Here is a 15577-nt window from a genome sequence, read left to right on the forward strand (position 1 = left end):
TGATCCATATGAAATTATGGGAGTCGAATCGACGGGTAGAAATCATCCATCAAACAGATATTTTTTATGTTCAAATCTAAGAAGTTAAGGAGAGGCCAACCATTTTAATGTCATCAAATGAGTCCCTCAAGATGATCAAAATTTATTATCTATAACAAAATTAACCTTAAGACTGCTCAAAATCATAGGTTTTGCTTTGAATTTTAAAACCCAATTAAATATCACCACCTAGACACCTTATCTATTTATAAAAACGAGACACCACTCTCGATCCTAACTTTGTAAAGGAAAGGATAAATAAGGGGAGCTAAGAAAAAACTAAGTGTGTTTTTTATAACACTTCTCAAATTTAAATGGAGGTGATCCACTTTTAAAATTCAATTTTTAGAAAATTTTATTTCTTTTCATTTCATTTCAAATTTCAAAAACTTTGAAATTGTGTTCATAAACTTATGCTAGCACCTATTAATGGTACGTAATCGCATTAACATAAAACTTCCATTCCTTGCGAACCAAAAAGAAGTAAAGAATGCGATTACTTGTATGGTTAAATATGATTCAATGGAATTGAGTTTTTGGTATAAAAATATACATATTTCAGAATCATATATAGTTGAGGTATGTTCAAATAGATCAAATATTTCAGCTTTCGTGTCCTTTCAATGGATTAACCTTTAACCAGATCAATTGGGGTCTGGGCTTCTCAGATGATAAAGTACACATTGATGCCTCTCAAGGTATTGAGTGTGGGTTATTTTTAAGAAAAATTATTTAAATGACCCTAGTGGAGTGATTTGTTTCTAATTAGTCCCCATGCGTTAGGGTTTCATTTAATAGCCCACTTAGTAAAACTTATATTTATAGTCAGCCCATGAACCATGCTCCCCCTATCTCTTACGATTGAAATGTTGAAATGGTCCTAAGCATTCAAACTCACCATTTTCGTCCAAAAATATTGGATTTCTGGCATCCTAGTCGAGTTTTAGAGACTATTCCAATAGAAAAGATTTGAAAATGAAGAATAAATTATTTTCAATTGTTTTTTTCAAGCATATTTTAGATGTATGTAATAATAATAAAAAAGTTAAGATTTCTTTCAATTTTTTGTTTCATTTTTAAATGAAAATAGATATAGGATGATTTTTTTCTCGTTTGAAAGGATCTACACAAGTGGTTATATCAAGTTTTTAGTTGATTTTTCCATGTATTTTAGTTGGAAAAATGAAAATGGGTAGGTTTTACCACCATCGAGCTCATCACTTCTTATTTTTGGGTACAATATTTTTATTTTCAAATTTGACAAAAAAAAATTTTAAATTGTCGAACTCAACAATAAAAATTGGTGAGCTCGACAATAACAAGTGGTGAACTCTATGTTGCATAAAAAAAATTTGAATCTCAATTTCGTTCTTTATTTTTTGTTATAAATTGTCGAAATAAATAAAAAATTCATCTAAAGGTTCGTAATTAGAAATACATAATTTCCATTCGTCATTCAGGATAAAAAATCATCGGAAATGAATGAAATCGTCGTTGTAAAACCTAAATATGTGAAGAAGATGAAAAAATAGGTAGTTTGGATATTTCAAAAATATTATAAGCTAAGATGAGGTTAAGGGACCATTAATACGTTAAAAAGTTCACTGAAGAGACTATCAAACAACCGCCTAAAACTCGGGGACTAATTAAAAAAAAATCCTTCTACCAAGGTCCTTTGAATAATTTTTCCTTATTTTTATATATAAGATGGGAACAAAGTTTCAACTTTCAACCAAGCAATCTTGGACGTAAATCTAAGCCCATTGGTTAATGAAGATTTTGGCCATATGCTAAGTAGGCCCTCTAATGATAAACTTGATCCATATATTTTAATCTGTCGATATCAGAATAAATCTTTTTCAAGAAAATTTTCATCTTTTATTACTTAAAAGGATCAAACTTGAAACCATGGTTGATGAAAATTGGGGAAACAAACAGTCATCCAATGATCTGTGTTGTGAGCAAGCTTAAGATTGTTATTAAAGCTTCTTACATCGATTTCCATAACATTTTCTTTTAAAATAAAATCACACCAACTCCCACATCATTTGTGTATTTTTTTTTTTTTTAATTTTCTCGATTTTTTTTACAAAATTCTTTCAAATTTATCCAATTTGAAGTCCCACCAAATAATTACCAAATCTAGGGGGCATTTGATTTGGATTGTAGAACCTGATTCTCGTTCATAATCAGATTTTAGAATCCAAAACATTGTTTGATTCGGATATCTCGACAGATTTTTAGTAGTTTAACTTTCAAAAAAAAAAAAAAAAATGCTTAAGCTAGTAGGATGTTCGACACAGTTATAAAATCTTTCCATTCATTAAGATATGAAAATCACTTCAATGTGATGTGGTATCTTTTATTGAATCGATTTTAATTGAATTTCTTTAAAGAATACAAGATCCATTTTTACTTGATAAGAAAATAGAGCATTCCATTAATTGTAACAGGTATTTGATTCTTACTCTATAATGTCTTCTCTATTGCAAGATGCTTTGATAATTTTGCAATGACGAGATGTGCGCATCATCTTAACGGCTACGATGAATAATGAAAACGTTGAGGATGAGCACCTCGATGAAGTTGGAGAGATCTAAAAGGACTCACCGTGTGTAACGTTGAGCCCGTCAATTTTATAGGCAAAATTGAATGATAAATACTAAGAAATTAAAGGATATTTACAGTTGAACATTTAATGTGAATTATTATTTCAAAATGCTAATGTTAATTGTACATTCCATTAGAGACTACCAAATCTTGACACATTTGTGTTAGTTAATTTCTTTTTCAATTTTTATATGATAAAGGGTTGCAACTTGTAGATCATTTTGATTTCAAAGGAGGCATATGTACTTGAACATTTTTTTATTTTTTATATTTATCATATTATTTTAGAAAAAATATTATTTGCCAAATTTTTTTTATAAAGTCAATTTTCATATACCGTGTTACCAAACAAGATTCTGATTTTGGATTGTAAAATCAGTTTAACTAAATCAAATTCTAGATTCTGAAAAATAATTTTTATAGTTGGATAATCCATGATTAGAATCAACGATCGAGTTGTACAATCCAAACAAAATGCCCCCTAAACTTTGTTACTACGGCCAAAGGCAAATGGATGTTTGAACTAAGGTTTTAAATCTCGTCCAAAAACGAGACGATTCGTTTGATACGTCTCAGTATCGTCCTCTAACGAGACGGATGGACAAGTCAAACGTATTGGACGAAATTTAAAATCCTGGTTCAGTTGTCTCATTGTTAAACGAGATGACTCAAACGTATCAGAAAACTTGGTCTCGTTCATAGATGAAACGAACGTCAAAACGAGTTTTAAAACCATGACTTGGACCTAAACTACAATGACCTTGATAAGTAAGATCTATGATTTTTTTAGAATCTCCTAGCACTATTATGATGATCACTTGACAATTATTAATGAATTCAACATTTACATAAAAGAAAACCATGATTATGGGACGACCATTGTTAGCATTTAAACCCCCATTAACTAAAAATCTTGCCTCGACCTTGCTTATTAAAAAATAATGTATCAAGGGTCAGTATCCAAAAGAATGTATAACGTCAAGTGGCATGCAAAGAAGACCTGGAGTTATATTGAAACTCAACTGATGAGAGTACTTGAATAGCACCATAGAGTACAATAAAGAGTGGTGTAGCCGACCATTAATACAGATGGTAGTCCCTGATTGGTCGAGATATGATTGGTCCACGCATTGAAAACTCAACCCATTGGTCGAGATACGATTGGTCCACGCATTGAAAAACTTACCCATTCAATAAGCAGAAAATAGCTCGAGATATGATTGGTCCACGCATTGAAAACCCAACCCATACAACAAACAGAAAATAGCTCCAGATACGAATGGTCCAAACTTTTGACAAAAAGTAAAAGCAAAATCAAAATCAAAATTGACCATGAAACATGGACCAATTATGTTTTTCTTTCTAGATTTCACGATCTCCATCAATCAATCTGTCTGTTAATGGAGTCAATTACTTTTAATAACCTTTTTTTTTAAACAAGTTGTCGCTCTCGTTGTCTATCATGTAGGAATCGCCCATCAAAGTAAGATTGGAGGGAATGATATTGGAGAGTTCGAATCGATCTTTTTCTTGGAGGGGCATAAACGACATTATCCAATGTTTAGGTATACATATTTTATTATTAGAATCAAAATCCTTGTATGTAATGTACTCATGGTTTTGATGAACAGAATTTGAGTTGAAACATGGATAACCATAGTTTTATCCTAATTTGATTCCATCAAAATCTTACTAGATTGATCTGATTGGATCCTTATTTGTTTTAGTTGGACACGTTTGCTATTATTACTTAAAAAAATTAAAAATATGTTATTAGTTTACTTGTGAAAAAAAAATCAAGTTTTATAACATATTGTATTTTTGTTTGCTTTCTCCATCTTAAGATGTGAAAAGATTTTTTTTCACCAGCTTATTATTATTGTATCATTATTTTTGTGATTCTCATCATGTAGAATAGGAACAGTGCTTACGTGGTAAGATTTGATGGCGTTTGAAAAACATTGGACTCCTAAATAAGTCATGCACATAGTTCTATGTGTTTTAAATCCAAACAAAATGTTACACGTAGGCAATGTTTGTTGCTATAGGAACAAGACACTCTTCGGATAGCAACTCATTTAAAATCAATAAATTATCATTTGATAGTCAAAATTTTGTCTAATATGACTAAAAAGTTGCATAATGGGTTGGTTTTTTGTAAGGATGATCTATATGGTATATAGATCATCCTAATAAAAACTTAGTCCATTCTGAAATTTCTAATCCCGTGAAAAGTGATTTACAAATTAACGATAATAAATGGGGATTAATGATTCTTTACCTTATAAATTGGGGTTAAAAATTTCAGTTCATTTCGAAATTTTTAGTCCATATAGGACAAAACACTTTGTCCCTACTTTTGATTATGTTTTTAGATCTTGAACCTGACCTATAAATATATATAGATGTCTTAAATTAATATAAATCCAATAGAATAATGTAATGGGCAGGGCCTCCCTTAAAAAAGGAAGAGGTCTGGAATTTAAACCCTTAACCACTCAAAAGAAATTTTCCCTAGTCCATGAGGATAATTTTTTTTTTTTTTTTAATGTGTACAATAGAACTCTTCTTCCAAATCTTATCTCAAATAGAAAGTATTTCAAAATTTTACTCTTAAAATGCAAAAAATAAAAATAAAAAAATCAGTGCTTCACCTAGTTCAACGATTGAGTTTACGATTCAAGAAAAATGAACAATTAATTTAAATAATCTAGTTTGATTTGAATAGACCAACTTTCTTATAATTGAACACCGATTTTGTTTGATTCTTAAACACTGTTTGTATATATAGATAGATAGATAGAGAGAGAGAGAGAGAGAGAGAGAGAGAGAGGAGGGGAGGGGAGGGGTCATGTTCAACACCCTACTATGTGTCATACGTGTTTTGTCCTACATGGGTTAGAGATTTTGTAATAGACTGATTTTTTATGAGGATGATATCTAACAAAAAAAATTAGTTAGATTCCAAAATTCAAACTCACCAAAAATCAGTTAATTCCAGAACTTCTAACCCCATCAAAAGTGATTTATAAAAAATGGATGTTCCACGAATTTTCAATTTGTAAAGATGGGGTTAAAAGTTTTCCGATAACTTAAAAAAAACTGACATTTTAAATTGAGTATTTAAGGGACGGTGGAGTTTGAAGAAATTTTAGTAGAAAGCAAATTTATTTTAAGAACCGACCCAGTACCCCTCATTATAATATTAAAAACGACTCTTAAGCTTCCATAATCTGTTCTATTTTATCTGTAGCGTATAATCTGACCAAAGAATCACAGAATTAGTGGATAATAATATATAATATTTTGAGATAAACAACATGTTAAAGCAAAGAAAAGAGGGTCTCAACTTTGACTCTTTGGACTTAAGTCTCCTTTACGAAGTGTGTGTTTGAAGCTTAGTTTTAAAACTCGACTCCCATGTCCATTATCGACTTAAGTCAACGAATCACAAGTGAAATTGGACGAGTCAAATAAAATAATATTAAATGTAAAAAATTTTAACAATAATTTTTGTATTATAAAATAAATAATAATATTTATTTATTTTCACTACATAAATATTAAATACAGTCATATAATTCTATTTGGGTTTCTTTTGTGCAAATAGTATTTCTTGGGTTGACTTGGTGAATTAATTCCACCGAGTTTAGGGGTCCAAATCAACACAAAATTCAATCAAGTTCAGTTGACGAAATATAAAACCATGGTTTGAAGTTATGTAAGTTTGCATATAATGCAATTTTTCAAATTTTGGGGTCCTCAACTCTCGACTGGTTGGATTTTGGAGCAAAGTTAATGGCAAGGTTGCAAGAGGATGACGTTCGGTGATGGCAAGGTCTAAAATTGCATCTCAAGGAGAAATTTTGTTTTAGAGGAAAATTTTGTGATTGTTTTGATAAATTAGAGAGAAAATTATATATTTTGAAGAAAAATAAAATATGTTTGCAAAATTAAATATTCCACCTATCTTGATTGAAACATTTTGAGACGATATGAAACTTTGAACCATGGTGATATTGGTTTGTGTAACCAAATTTATTCCTACTAAACTGAACCACAAACCAGTATGTAGAATTGTTCGTAATGGATTAGTGAAACACAACGAATCACATACTAAACCTTGTGAACCAATCATTGCAATTCATATAATTTTGACATTGAGTTCGATGAATCAAATAGTGAAGATACACTATGTATATTTTTGAAAATTTTAATTATGCATCTTCTTCATATACAATGAAATAGACAAACTTGGAATCATTTTTTCTTTCTTAGCTCTTTTTTTTTTTTTTAACATTATAGTTATATTTGTATCTTGTACATGCAAGAACTGAGAAATGAGTTATCTCTACACACCTTTAAGATCAGGTTCATTCGAGTGTGACAGACGCCCTAAATTACGAACCCAAATGAAACCCATGACCTGATAACACATGTTGAGAATAATATTGAGGCAAAGACAAAAAGAATAAAAAGGAAAAGGAATAATATTCATGTGGTGCAACTTTAAAGGTTAAAGATGGGAATTTAAGCGAATCAAACGGATTTGCTTTTCAAAAGGAGTCGAGATTGTACGCACCCAGGGTGGAGGGGAAGTAGATCATCTGTAGCACACGGTTCCTATAGTAACCCCATAGCACACTTTAAACGATTGGAAAAATTCCACATCAACGATAAAATAGGATCTCACACACTTAAAATCTAGGGAGTCCAGTAATAGCCGTTCATCTTTAAAGACAAATCTGCATATAAAAAAAACTTGTTTTTAGATTTATTATTATTATTTTTTTAATGCTATTGTTCTTATTTTTGTTTGTTTATTTCGAGATATGATCGTCCATGTAGATTTACATGTGACGATGTCAAAATTTGGAATGTAATTCGAATTTTTAAAAGTGTTTTACGTGTTATCTTATTAAAATAAGTCGAAGTGTATTTTAGTTCAAACTGTTTAATACACATGTGCTTAATTTGCTTGGTTTAATGATAACGTGTAACGTGAGATGATTTGATTTCTAGTACAAAAGATCCAATACTAAAGTGGGAAAAAATGCAAAATGCATTTTCAATTTAATCCTAAACAAAGAATGATTCATAAAGATTTACTTGTTTAGGGAGTGGGATTGGTATAGGCACTTGGGAGTTGAGACATATACGATATACAAGCTAAGAATGCCTATTAGGTGGTTCTTTCCGAAGTAGAATGACTAAAGTAGTTGGTGGCAGCTAGTTTAGTTGGCAAAGTTTGTAGGTGATGACACTAAAGACCTAAGTTCAAGTCCCACCAACATCGAATTACTGAACTCATTAAAAACAAACTTATCAATTATAAGAGGAAAAAAAAATGACCAAAGTAAATAATTTAAGGGTTGAGATCAGTTGATTCTCACACACATGATCCTAATTGTGTAAAGATAAAATCTAACAGCTAAGATTTATACGTATATTCATAATACAAATCTTGAAAATGCTTATCTTAAAGATAAATATCAACCGTTATATTTTATATTTAGATGGTTGTAATCAAGTACTTTTTATGTGAGTCATTCTTCTTAAGTCATGGGATCTTAATCATAAGTCGAAGATCATAATTTTACAAATAGTATAGTTAAAATTTTTACTATAAAAAATTTTAAAAAGTCTTTGCGGGTCTTATACTTTAGGGGTGGCATATACGTAGTTTATAGTGGCAAGAACAATAGGTGTTAGGACATGTAAATGGGGTGGGAGAAGTCGCGAATGAGTTATTCTACCTCTGTAGTCCCGTAAATTTCGCACGAATCATGCTTTCGTGTGTGTGCTACTAAAGTCACGCCAGTGGTTTGGAGCCAGACTTGTGTGTCAAGAATGAACATCAAAATTTATATATAGAACATTACAACTGTACGTTCTGACACCTCTTCATCAATATAGACCATCCAATGTCTGATTACCTCTTAGAAAGTTGTATGGATTATAGATTTGCAAAGAAGTATTTGAACATTTTGATCATTTAACTTTTGGGTATAAATATAATCTAAAAATTTGGACTGATTCATAGGCGGGACAGATGGAAGCCAGATCATTATGTCTGTATAAAAACTCTGATACAAACATCATTGGAAATGCCAAGTCATGGGCCCACTAACCGTATGATTAGTCGATAGAATGTATATATGGTCAACAAAACAGTGGTTCATATAATCATGGTAATATGACACGTGGCGTAATGTTGAGGTATGAACATAAACAAATGCATCCTTAAAGAAAAAAAGAAAAAAAAATTCCATGAATTGGCGAGAAACAAATATTGTCTTTTCTTAGTAGACTTACTATTTTAAATATAATTTTACATATTTAAAAAGTTTTATTCCTAAAGAATTTCCAGAGAATCGAAGTTTCTTTTATGGAAAATCAGAGAGAACTTTTCCAGAATAAATAATCAACGCAGCTCGTAAAAGCCACCCATATTCTAATTTGCCGACAAAGTATTTCATTATTATTATTATTTTAAAAATAATTTTATTTCATAAAAAAGTTAAAAAAAAAAAAAAACAATAATAATAAAAAGGAATAAAAAGACGATGAGAATAATGGAGGACAGTATTTTAGGGTTAGTCCGTCGGATAAGATCTCTTTGAGGAGTTGCAGGATTCACAAAATTCTCTTTTATTTCAGTCCCAAACCCTGATTTCCCATCTGGGTTACTGAGAATTTCTCCAAAAGATCTGCCATTTCTGGTTAAAAATTGGTCTCTCATTCTTTAATTCGGTAAGTACTGTTCGACACTCACTGCATTGTCCATAGTGATATTATTTATGCTTTTTTGTGATCTGGGTTTTGTTTTTCTTATCATTTGATTGAAAATTTGAGATGGGTTTTTTTTTTTAACAAGTAGCCATTAGTGATCAAATGGAACTTCTGTAGTTCATTATTTCTGTATTTTTTTTTCTTATGTTCTAAATTTTCTTATATTCAGTTGTTATTTGGATTATTGTAGTGTTAATGCAGAAGGGTTATGAGTATTTTGAAGAAGTTATAACATGGGTGAAGATCAGAGGAAGCTAGTATTTTTCATATTGGTTTTGTGTTTTGTGTCAGTGGTTTTTAGTGCCACAAATCCTAATGACTTTAGAATTCTAAATGAGTTCAGAAAAGGGTTGGAGAATCCTGAGCTTTTAAAATGGCCTGAGAGTGGAGATGATCCATGTGGTCCTCCTGCATGGCCTTATGTGTACTGTGCTGGTGACAGAGTTACACAGCTTCAGTCTAAGGATTTGGGGTTGAAGGGACCTCTCCCTCAGGACTTCAATCAGCTATCAGAGCTTCAAAATTTGGGGCTTCAGAGGAACAATCTCAATGGGAAATTACCGACGTTCAAGGGTTTGTCCAAATTACAGTATGCTTTCTTGGGTTGGAATAAATTCGAGATGATTCCTTCCGATTTCTTCGATGGCCTTGACGTTTTAGGGACCATGTCTTTGGATGAAAATCCATTGAACAAGACTGCGGGTTGGTCTATTCCTACTGAATTAAAGAATTCTGTTCAGCTGACCACTCTGTCTTTGATGGGTTGTAATCTAATCGGCACAATACCGGATTTCTTAGGTTCCATGCCATCATTGGTAGAGTTGAAACTGTCTTACAACAGACTCTCGGGAGGGATTCCAGTGACTTTTAAGGAGTCTGAGTTGCAAACGCTTTGGTTGAATAATCAGGAAGGGAGTGGACTGTCTGGTCCAATAAACGTAATTGCTTCGATGGCCTCTCTGACAGATTTATGGCTACATGGAAACCAGTTCACGGGCACGATTCCAGAAAATATTGGAGCATTGTCTTCTCTGAAGGATCTTAATCTTAACAAAAACCAACTCGTGGGTCCGATTCCTGATAGCTTGGCAAATATGGAATTACAGAAATTGGATTTGAGCAATAACCATCTCATGGGTTCAATCCCAAAGTTCAAATTTGTTAATGTCACTTATGCTAATAATGCTTTTTGCCAATCTCTTCCAGAGGTTCCATGCGCTCCTGAGGTTACAGCACTTTTAGATTTCCTCGGTGGTGTCGGTTACCCATTAAGAGTTGCTTCATCATGGCAAGGTAATGATCCATGTCAGGTGTCATGGGCAGGATTGAATTGCAATCCAAATCAGAAAGTTTCTGTTATAAATTTGCCTAATTATGAGCTTAATGGTACACTAAGTCCTTCAATCGGGAAGCTTGATTCTCTGAATCAGATTATACTTCGAGCAAACAATATCACAGGTCCAATCCCCACCAATTTTACGGACTTGAAATCTCTGAAAGTGTTGGATCTAAGTGGAAACAATATCGAACCTCCGTTACCAGAATTCAGTAGTAGTGTTAAGGTTCTTATTGATGGAAATCCTCTCCTGATTGGTAATCAGTCAGTGCCATCTCCATCACCGGATAAAACCCCACCATCAGAGACTCCACCTAGAAACCCATCTTTCCCAGGTGGAGGCTCAAATACTAATCGTGGTAATTCCAGCCAAGATCAAGCCAAACCAAAGAGTTCCAAAAGGTCTAAACTAATTGTGATCGTAGCTCCGCTGGCATGCTTTACACTTTTGGTTCTTCTGGTGGTCCCACTTTCTATATATTGCTACAAGAAGAGGAGAAACACTTTCCAGGCCCCGAGCTCCATTGTGGTTTACCCTAGAGACCCATCTGATCCAGAAAATATGGTTAAAATTGTAGTCTCGAATAACACCAATGGAAGCATATCTACCGTCACAGGTAGTAGTTCTCAGAGTAGATACAGTAGTGGGGTAGGTGAATCTCATGTGATCGAGTCAGGGAACCTAATTATATCGGTTCAGGTTCTCCGTAACGTGACCAATAATTTTGCTTCGGAAAATGAGCTCGGGCGTGGTGGTTTTGGTGTCGTCTACAAGGGGGAATTGGCCGATGGGACAAAAATAGCAGTTAAGCGAATGGAGGCTGGTGTTATTAGCAACAAAGCCTTAGATGAATTTCAAGCTGAAATAGCCGTCCTGTCAAAGGTCCGACACCGTCACCTGGTATCTCTCTTGGGGTATTCCATTGAAGGCAACGAGAGGCTTTTGGTTTACGAGTACATGCCTCAAGGGGCACTGAGCAAGCATCTGTTTCATTGGGAGAGTCTGAAATTAGAGCCTCTATCTTGGAAAAAGAGGCTCAACATTGCATTGGATGTGGCTAGAGGGATGGAGTATCTTCATAGTTTGGCCCACCAAAGCTTCATACACAGAGATCTAAAATCTTCAAATATCCTCATCGGTGATGATTTCCGAGCAAAGGTTTCTGATTTCGGATTAGTGAAACTTGCCCCCGATGGAGCGAAATCTGTGGTGACCAGGCTTGCCGGGACTTTTGGATACTTGGCGCCGGAATATGCTGGTAAGCAATTCTCATCTAAAATCTTTTCCTTTTAGCACATGCAAATTTTATTATATTATGAATAATTCTTAGTACTATTATTTTCTAAATTTTTTGAAAGAGATGCATACATTCATTTATATCTCAAATAGTAAGAAAAAATTATCAGGTTTCCAGGAAACCAGTTCACGGTTTCTCATTGTGGCATATTAGGTGACAATATACTACTTAGTATCACAAGATAGCGTGTCGTTGCTGTAGACTTTGGTGAGTTATTCTTGCAGTCTAAACATTAAATCAACGGACCTCAATTAGGAAATCACTTAACCTGCAAATCAACTTGTTTTGATGATTGAAACTATTTCAAATGTGGGTCTTTTTTTTTTTTTTGGCTTAGGCTGAAACAATTTCCATGTAAAAGGTCATCCAACTATGTTACTAATCATAATGTCCATGACCAATTGATTCAGTCACGGGGAAAATTACGACTAAAGCAGATGTCTTTAGTTATGGAGTAGTATTGATGGAGCTGTTGACCGGACTGATGGCACTAGATGAGGACCGCTCCGAGGAGAGCCGATACCTTGCCGCATGGTTCTGGCACATCAAGTCAAATAAAGAGAAGCTAATGGCTGCTATTGATCCTGCTCTTGACGTGAATGAAGAGACGTTTGAGAGTATCTCCACCATAGCTGAACTGGCTGGGCATTGCACTGCAAGGGAGCCCAATCAACGTCCTGATATGGGCCATGCGGTGAACGTGTTGGGTCCATTGGTTGAGAAGTGGAAACCATTTGATGATGAAACAGAGGAATATTCTGGCATTGATTACAGTCTACCCCTAACACAGATGGTCAAAGGCTGGCAGGAAGCTGAAGGTAAGGATTGCAGTCATACAGGTCTCGATGACAGCAAGGGAAGCATTCCAGCAAGGCCCACCGGATTTGCCGACTCCTTCACTTCTGCCGATGGTCGGTGATTAAGGTAGTTTAATGCTTTTTTCGGTCCTTTATGGTTATTGATCTCTCCTATCGCTTTTGTTTCGTAAGCTCTTTGTCTAGAAGTTGTAGATAATAATTTCATTATACTGCTTCGATGGTTTAATTGCATCAGATCAGTGGGTAACTATGGTTTGGGGGCTAGAGATTTCAGGTGCTTAAGAGATCTCAATTGTGTTGCTGGGGATTTTTTTTTTTACTTTTTCTTTTTCTATGAGATTTATCTGGTGTTATTGTGATTAGTGAAAACTATACATGAGAACTTATTAGATGTTCCTTTTATATACACCTAAATGTTATTTTCCATGTTTAACTTATCCGCGGCCTTTTGGATTGGTTAAGAATTTTTTTTTTTGAATAACGATTTTCTGACGCCCCCCCTCTGGCATACACCTCATCACAGAATCGTAGATCATTTGCCTCGGGATACACAGAATCATAAATATTTTCTTGTATAGAGAATTTAGTATCTTGAGATTATTGTTCAACTCTTTCAGTTTAGTTACAAATGATGAGTCTTCCCCTTTATGTAGACTTGGAGATGACACATTGTATAAACTCTGTTTGCTCCTCGTATTGTATACAAATACTTGATACAATATCAAGACTCTAGCGACATCCAACTTCCGAAAAATATAGTGGAAAAGAAAAAAACTTAGTTGCACGACATACTTGTGACAGATCATAGATGCTTATTAATTGATTTTATATCATTTTGGTGGAAGTTGGACCCCATTGAAGGTTTCGTCTGACCACTTCAGTCCAACTCCAACCACGTGTTCACTTAAAAACCCAAGCAATCAGACAATCTTATCTCATCAAATGTAGTTTTTGTCTTGAATCACGACGATGGTCCCCTTATCCAGTTGTCGTCCATGGATACACCCAAATCAATTATTAAAAGATGACACTTTTGGAACCAACAATAACGTGGGAGGGTTTGAATCCAAGCTGTCAAAACCCAAGTAGAGTTGCTAATTCTACCCTCACCACCCGACCACCGCCAACAGCAGAAATAAGGGGACCTTAGATAACAAGTACGCGTGAACGATCATCGTCTACTAGTTCGTCTAAATAATAAAATTTTGTTTGGAAGCTAGTCTTCAACCTGGTGTACCCGTAAAAGCTTAAATATATTCTATTATTTTTATATGCAATGCTTCCTTAATGCATTATTTCCATTATTTTAGATTTTAGATTTTTTTTTTTTTTTTTTTCCGAATAATGGTTCTCTCTCTTTGGTTATTAAAGTGTACAATATGTACTGCGAAGGAAAATACTTTTTAAAATCATACGCTATTGCAGTTGCATATTTTGTTACTTATCACAAAAAAATAAATAAATTTGAAATATGAAAAATATTATTTTATTATAAATGGTAGTTTTGAAATTCAATTCAACTGTTCATTGTATGTAAAAAGATTAATGATAAACTGACGCTCTGACGGTGGCATGTGCATATAACCATAGATCTCTTTCCATATGTATCTTGCAGAAAAAGATCTATGGTTCTATGCACTGCCACACATCAAACGTGTTCGTTTACTTGTACAAAAATATGTTAAAAAAAAAGCTTTTAGTATTTTATAACAACTAACAATATTAATATTTTATTTGTCCGCATAAATATTAAATGGGATCAACTAGTAGCACACCAATCTTAAAAAAATTCTTTATTTTTTATAGTAACTTTTTTAACCTTTGATTGTACTTTAATACATAATACGTAAGGGTTCAAAGTTTATTTATCTTCCCGCAATTTTGTATTTTTTTTTACCTGTAGTCTATTTTCTCATGATTGATTTTGCTCATGTTCTCTTTGAAATCAAATTATTTCTTGTTATATGATTAGATACGTACAACTTTGTAAACACGATTTAATAATGATTAAATATTCCTTGCAAAAATTACTGAATCAATAAAAATTTCTTCGGACATGATTGAGAAATAAGAAAAAATTAAAAAATTATAATATTTTTTAATTAATTTTAGAGTGTAATCATCTAAATGTAGTGGAAAGGGAATTTCTATTGAAGTGATGGAATGCAATTGATAATGAGTGGTGTACAATTAGTCAATCCCGTATTAAATATAGCTGCCTTACTTGGTCAAAATTTTACCCTGCCATGTTGGTTTTGAGTTGAGTCAACCAATTGATTAGCGATTTTCTGAGTTAACTTTGTGAATTGCATTAAAATCCAATCAAGGGTGCGTACATGTTATGGATAACGGATCTAGTCAAGGGTGCGTTTATAATTTTAACTTGGTACTTTTAATATTATCTGTAGTGTGGGATCACGCGACCATTGTAATGAAAATAATGGTAAAATTCTCTAGTCTTAAGTAATTCATAAGAGGTAGACCAGTTAAAAGGCCCCCTCATTATTCAAAATTTTGGGGCTGTGGGACAGTTCCTTGTACTCCTCGAAGAAAGTTTGACGGGAACAATGTCGTTTTTTCATTGAAAGTGAGTTTATATCTACTTTTAGTGTCTACATCCAAAAAATTTGAAACAACCCTCTCCATTAGATTATAAGATTATACGTGGCATTTTCAAGGATTTA

The 15577-nt window shown here is 33.3% G+C and overlaps 1 protein-coding gene across 2 annotated transcripts; it reads left to right on the forward strand.

The window, feature by feature from the left end:
• The first annotated feature begins 9205 nt into the window (after window positions 1–9205).
• LOC147385452 (receptor protein kinase TMK1-like) lies at window positions 9206–13299 on the forward strand. Of its 2 annotated transcripts, none has more exons than XM_086422978.1 (3): window positions 9206–9402; window positions 9632–12036; window positions 12486–13299. In XM_086422978.1, the coding sequence occupies exons 2-3, from the start codon at window positions 9675–9677 to the stop codon at window positions 12992–12994; spliced, it is 2871 nt and encodes a 956-aa protein (XP_086279104.1). In that variant the 5' UTR covers window positions 9206–9402; window positions 9632–9674; the 3' UTR covers window positions 12995–13299. The 2 variants fall into 2 exon arrangements, with proteins under 2 accessions (XP_086279104.1, XP_086279105.1); XM_086422979.1 differs by having other exon boundaries at window positions 9643–12036.
• The last annotated feature ends 2278 nt before the right edge of the window (window positions 13300–15577 follow it).

Source organism: Akebia trifoliata, chromosome 14 (assembly GCF_017979445.1).
Source record: "Akebia trifoliata isolate Shusen 1 chromosome 14, ASM1797944v1, whole genome shotgun sequence".
In the NCBI taxonomy this organism is placed as follows: Eukaryota; Viridiplantae; Streptophyta; class Magnoliopsida; order Ranunculales; family Lardizabalaceae; genus Akebia; species Akebia trifoliata.

Bases quoted from the DNA above. Each gene is read 5' to 3' on its own strand.
- LOC147385452 (XM_086422978.1), top strand. From the start codon at position 9,675: ATGGGTGAAGATCAGAGGAAGCTAGTATTTTTCATATTGGTTTTGTGT. The intron at 12,037-12,485 runs GTAAGCAATTCT...CAATTGATTCAG, and splicing joins CTTGGCGCCGGAATATGCTG to TCACGGGGAAAATTACGACT.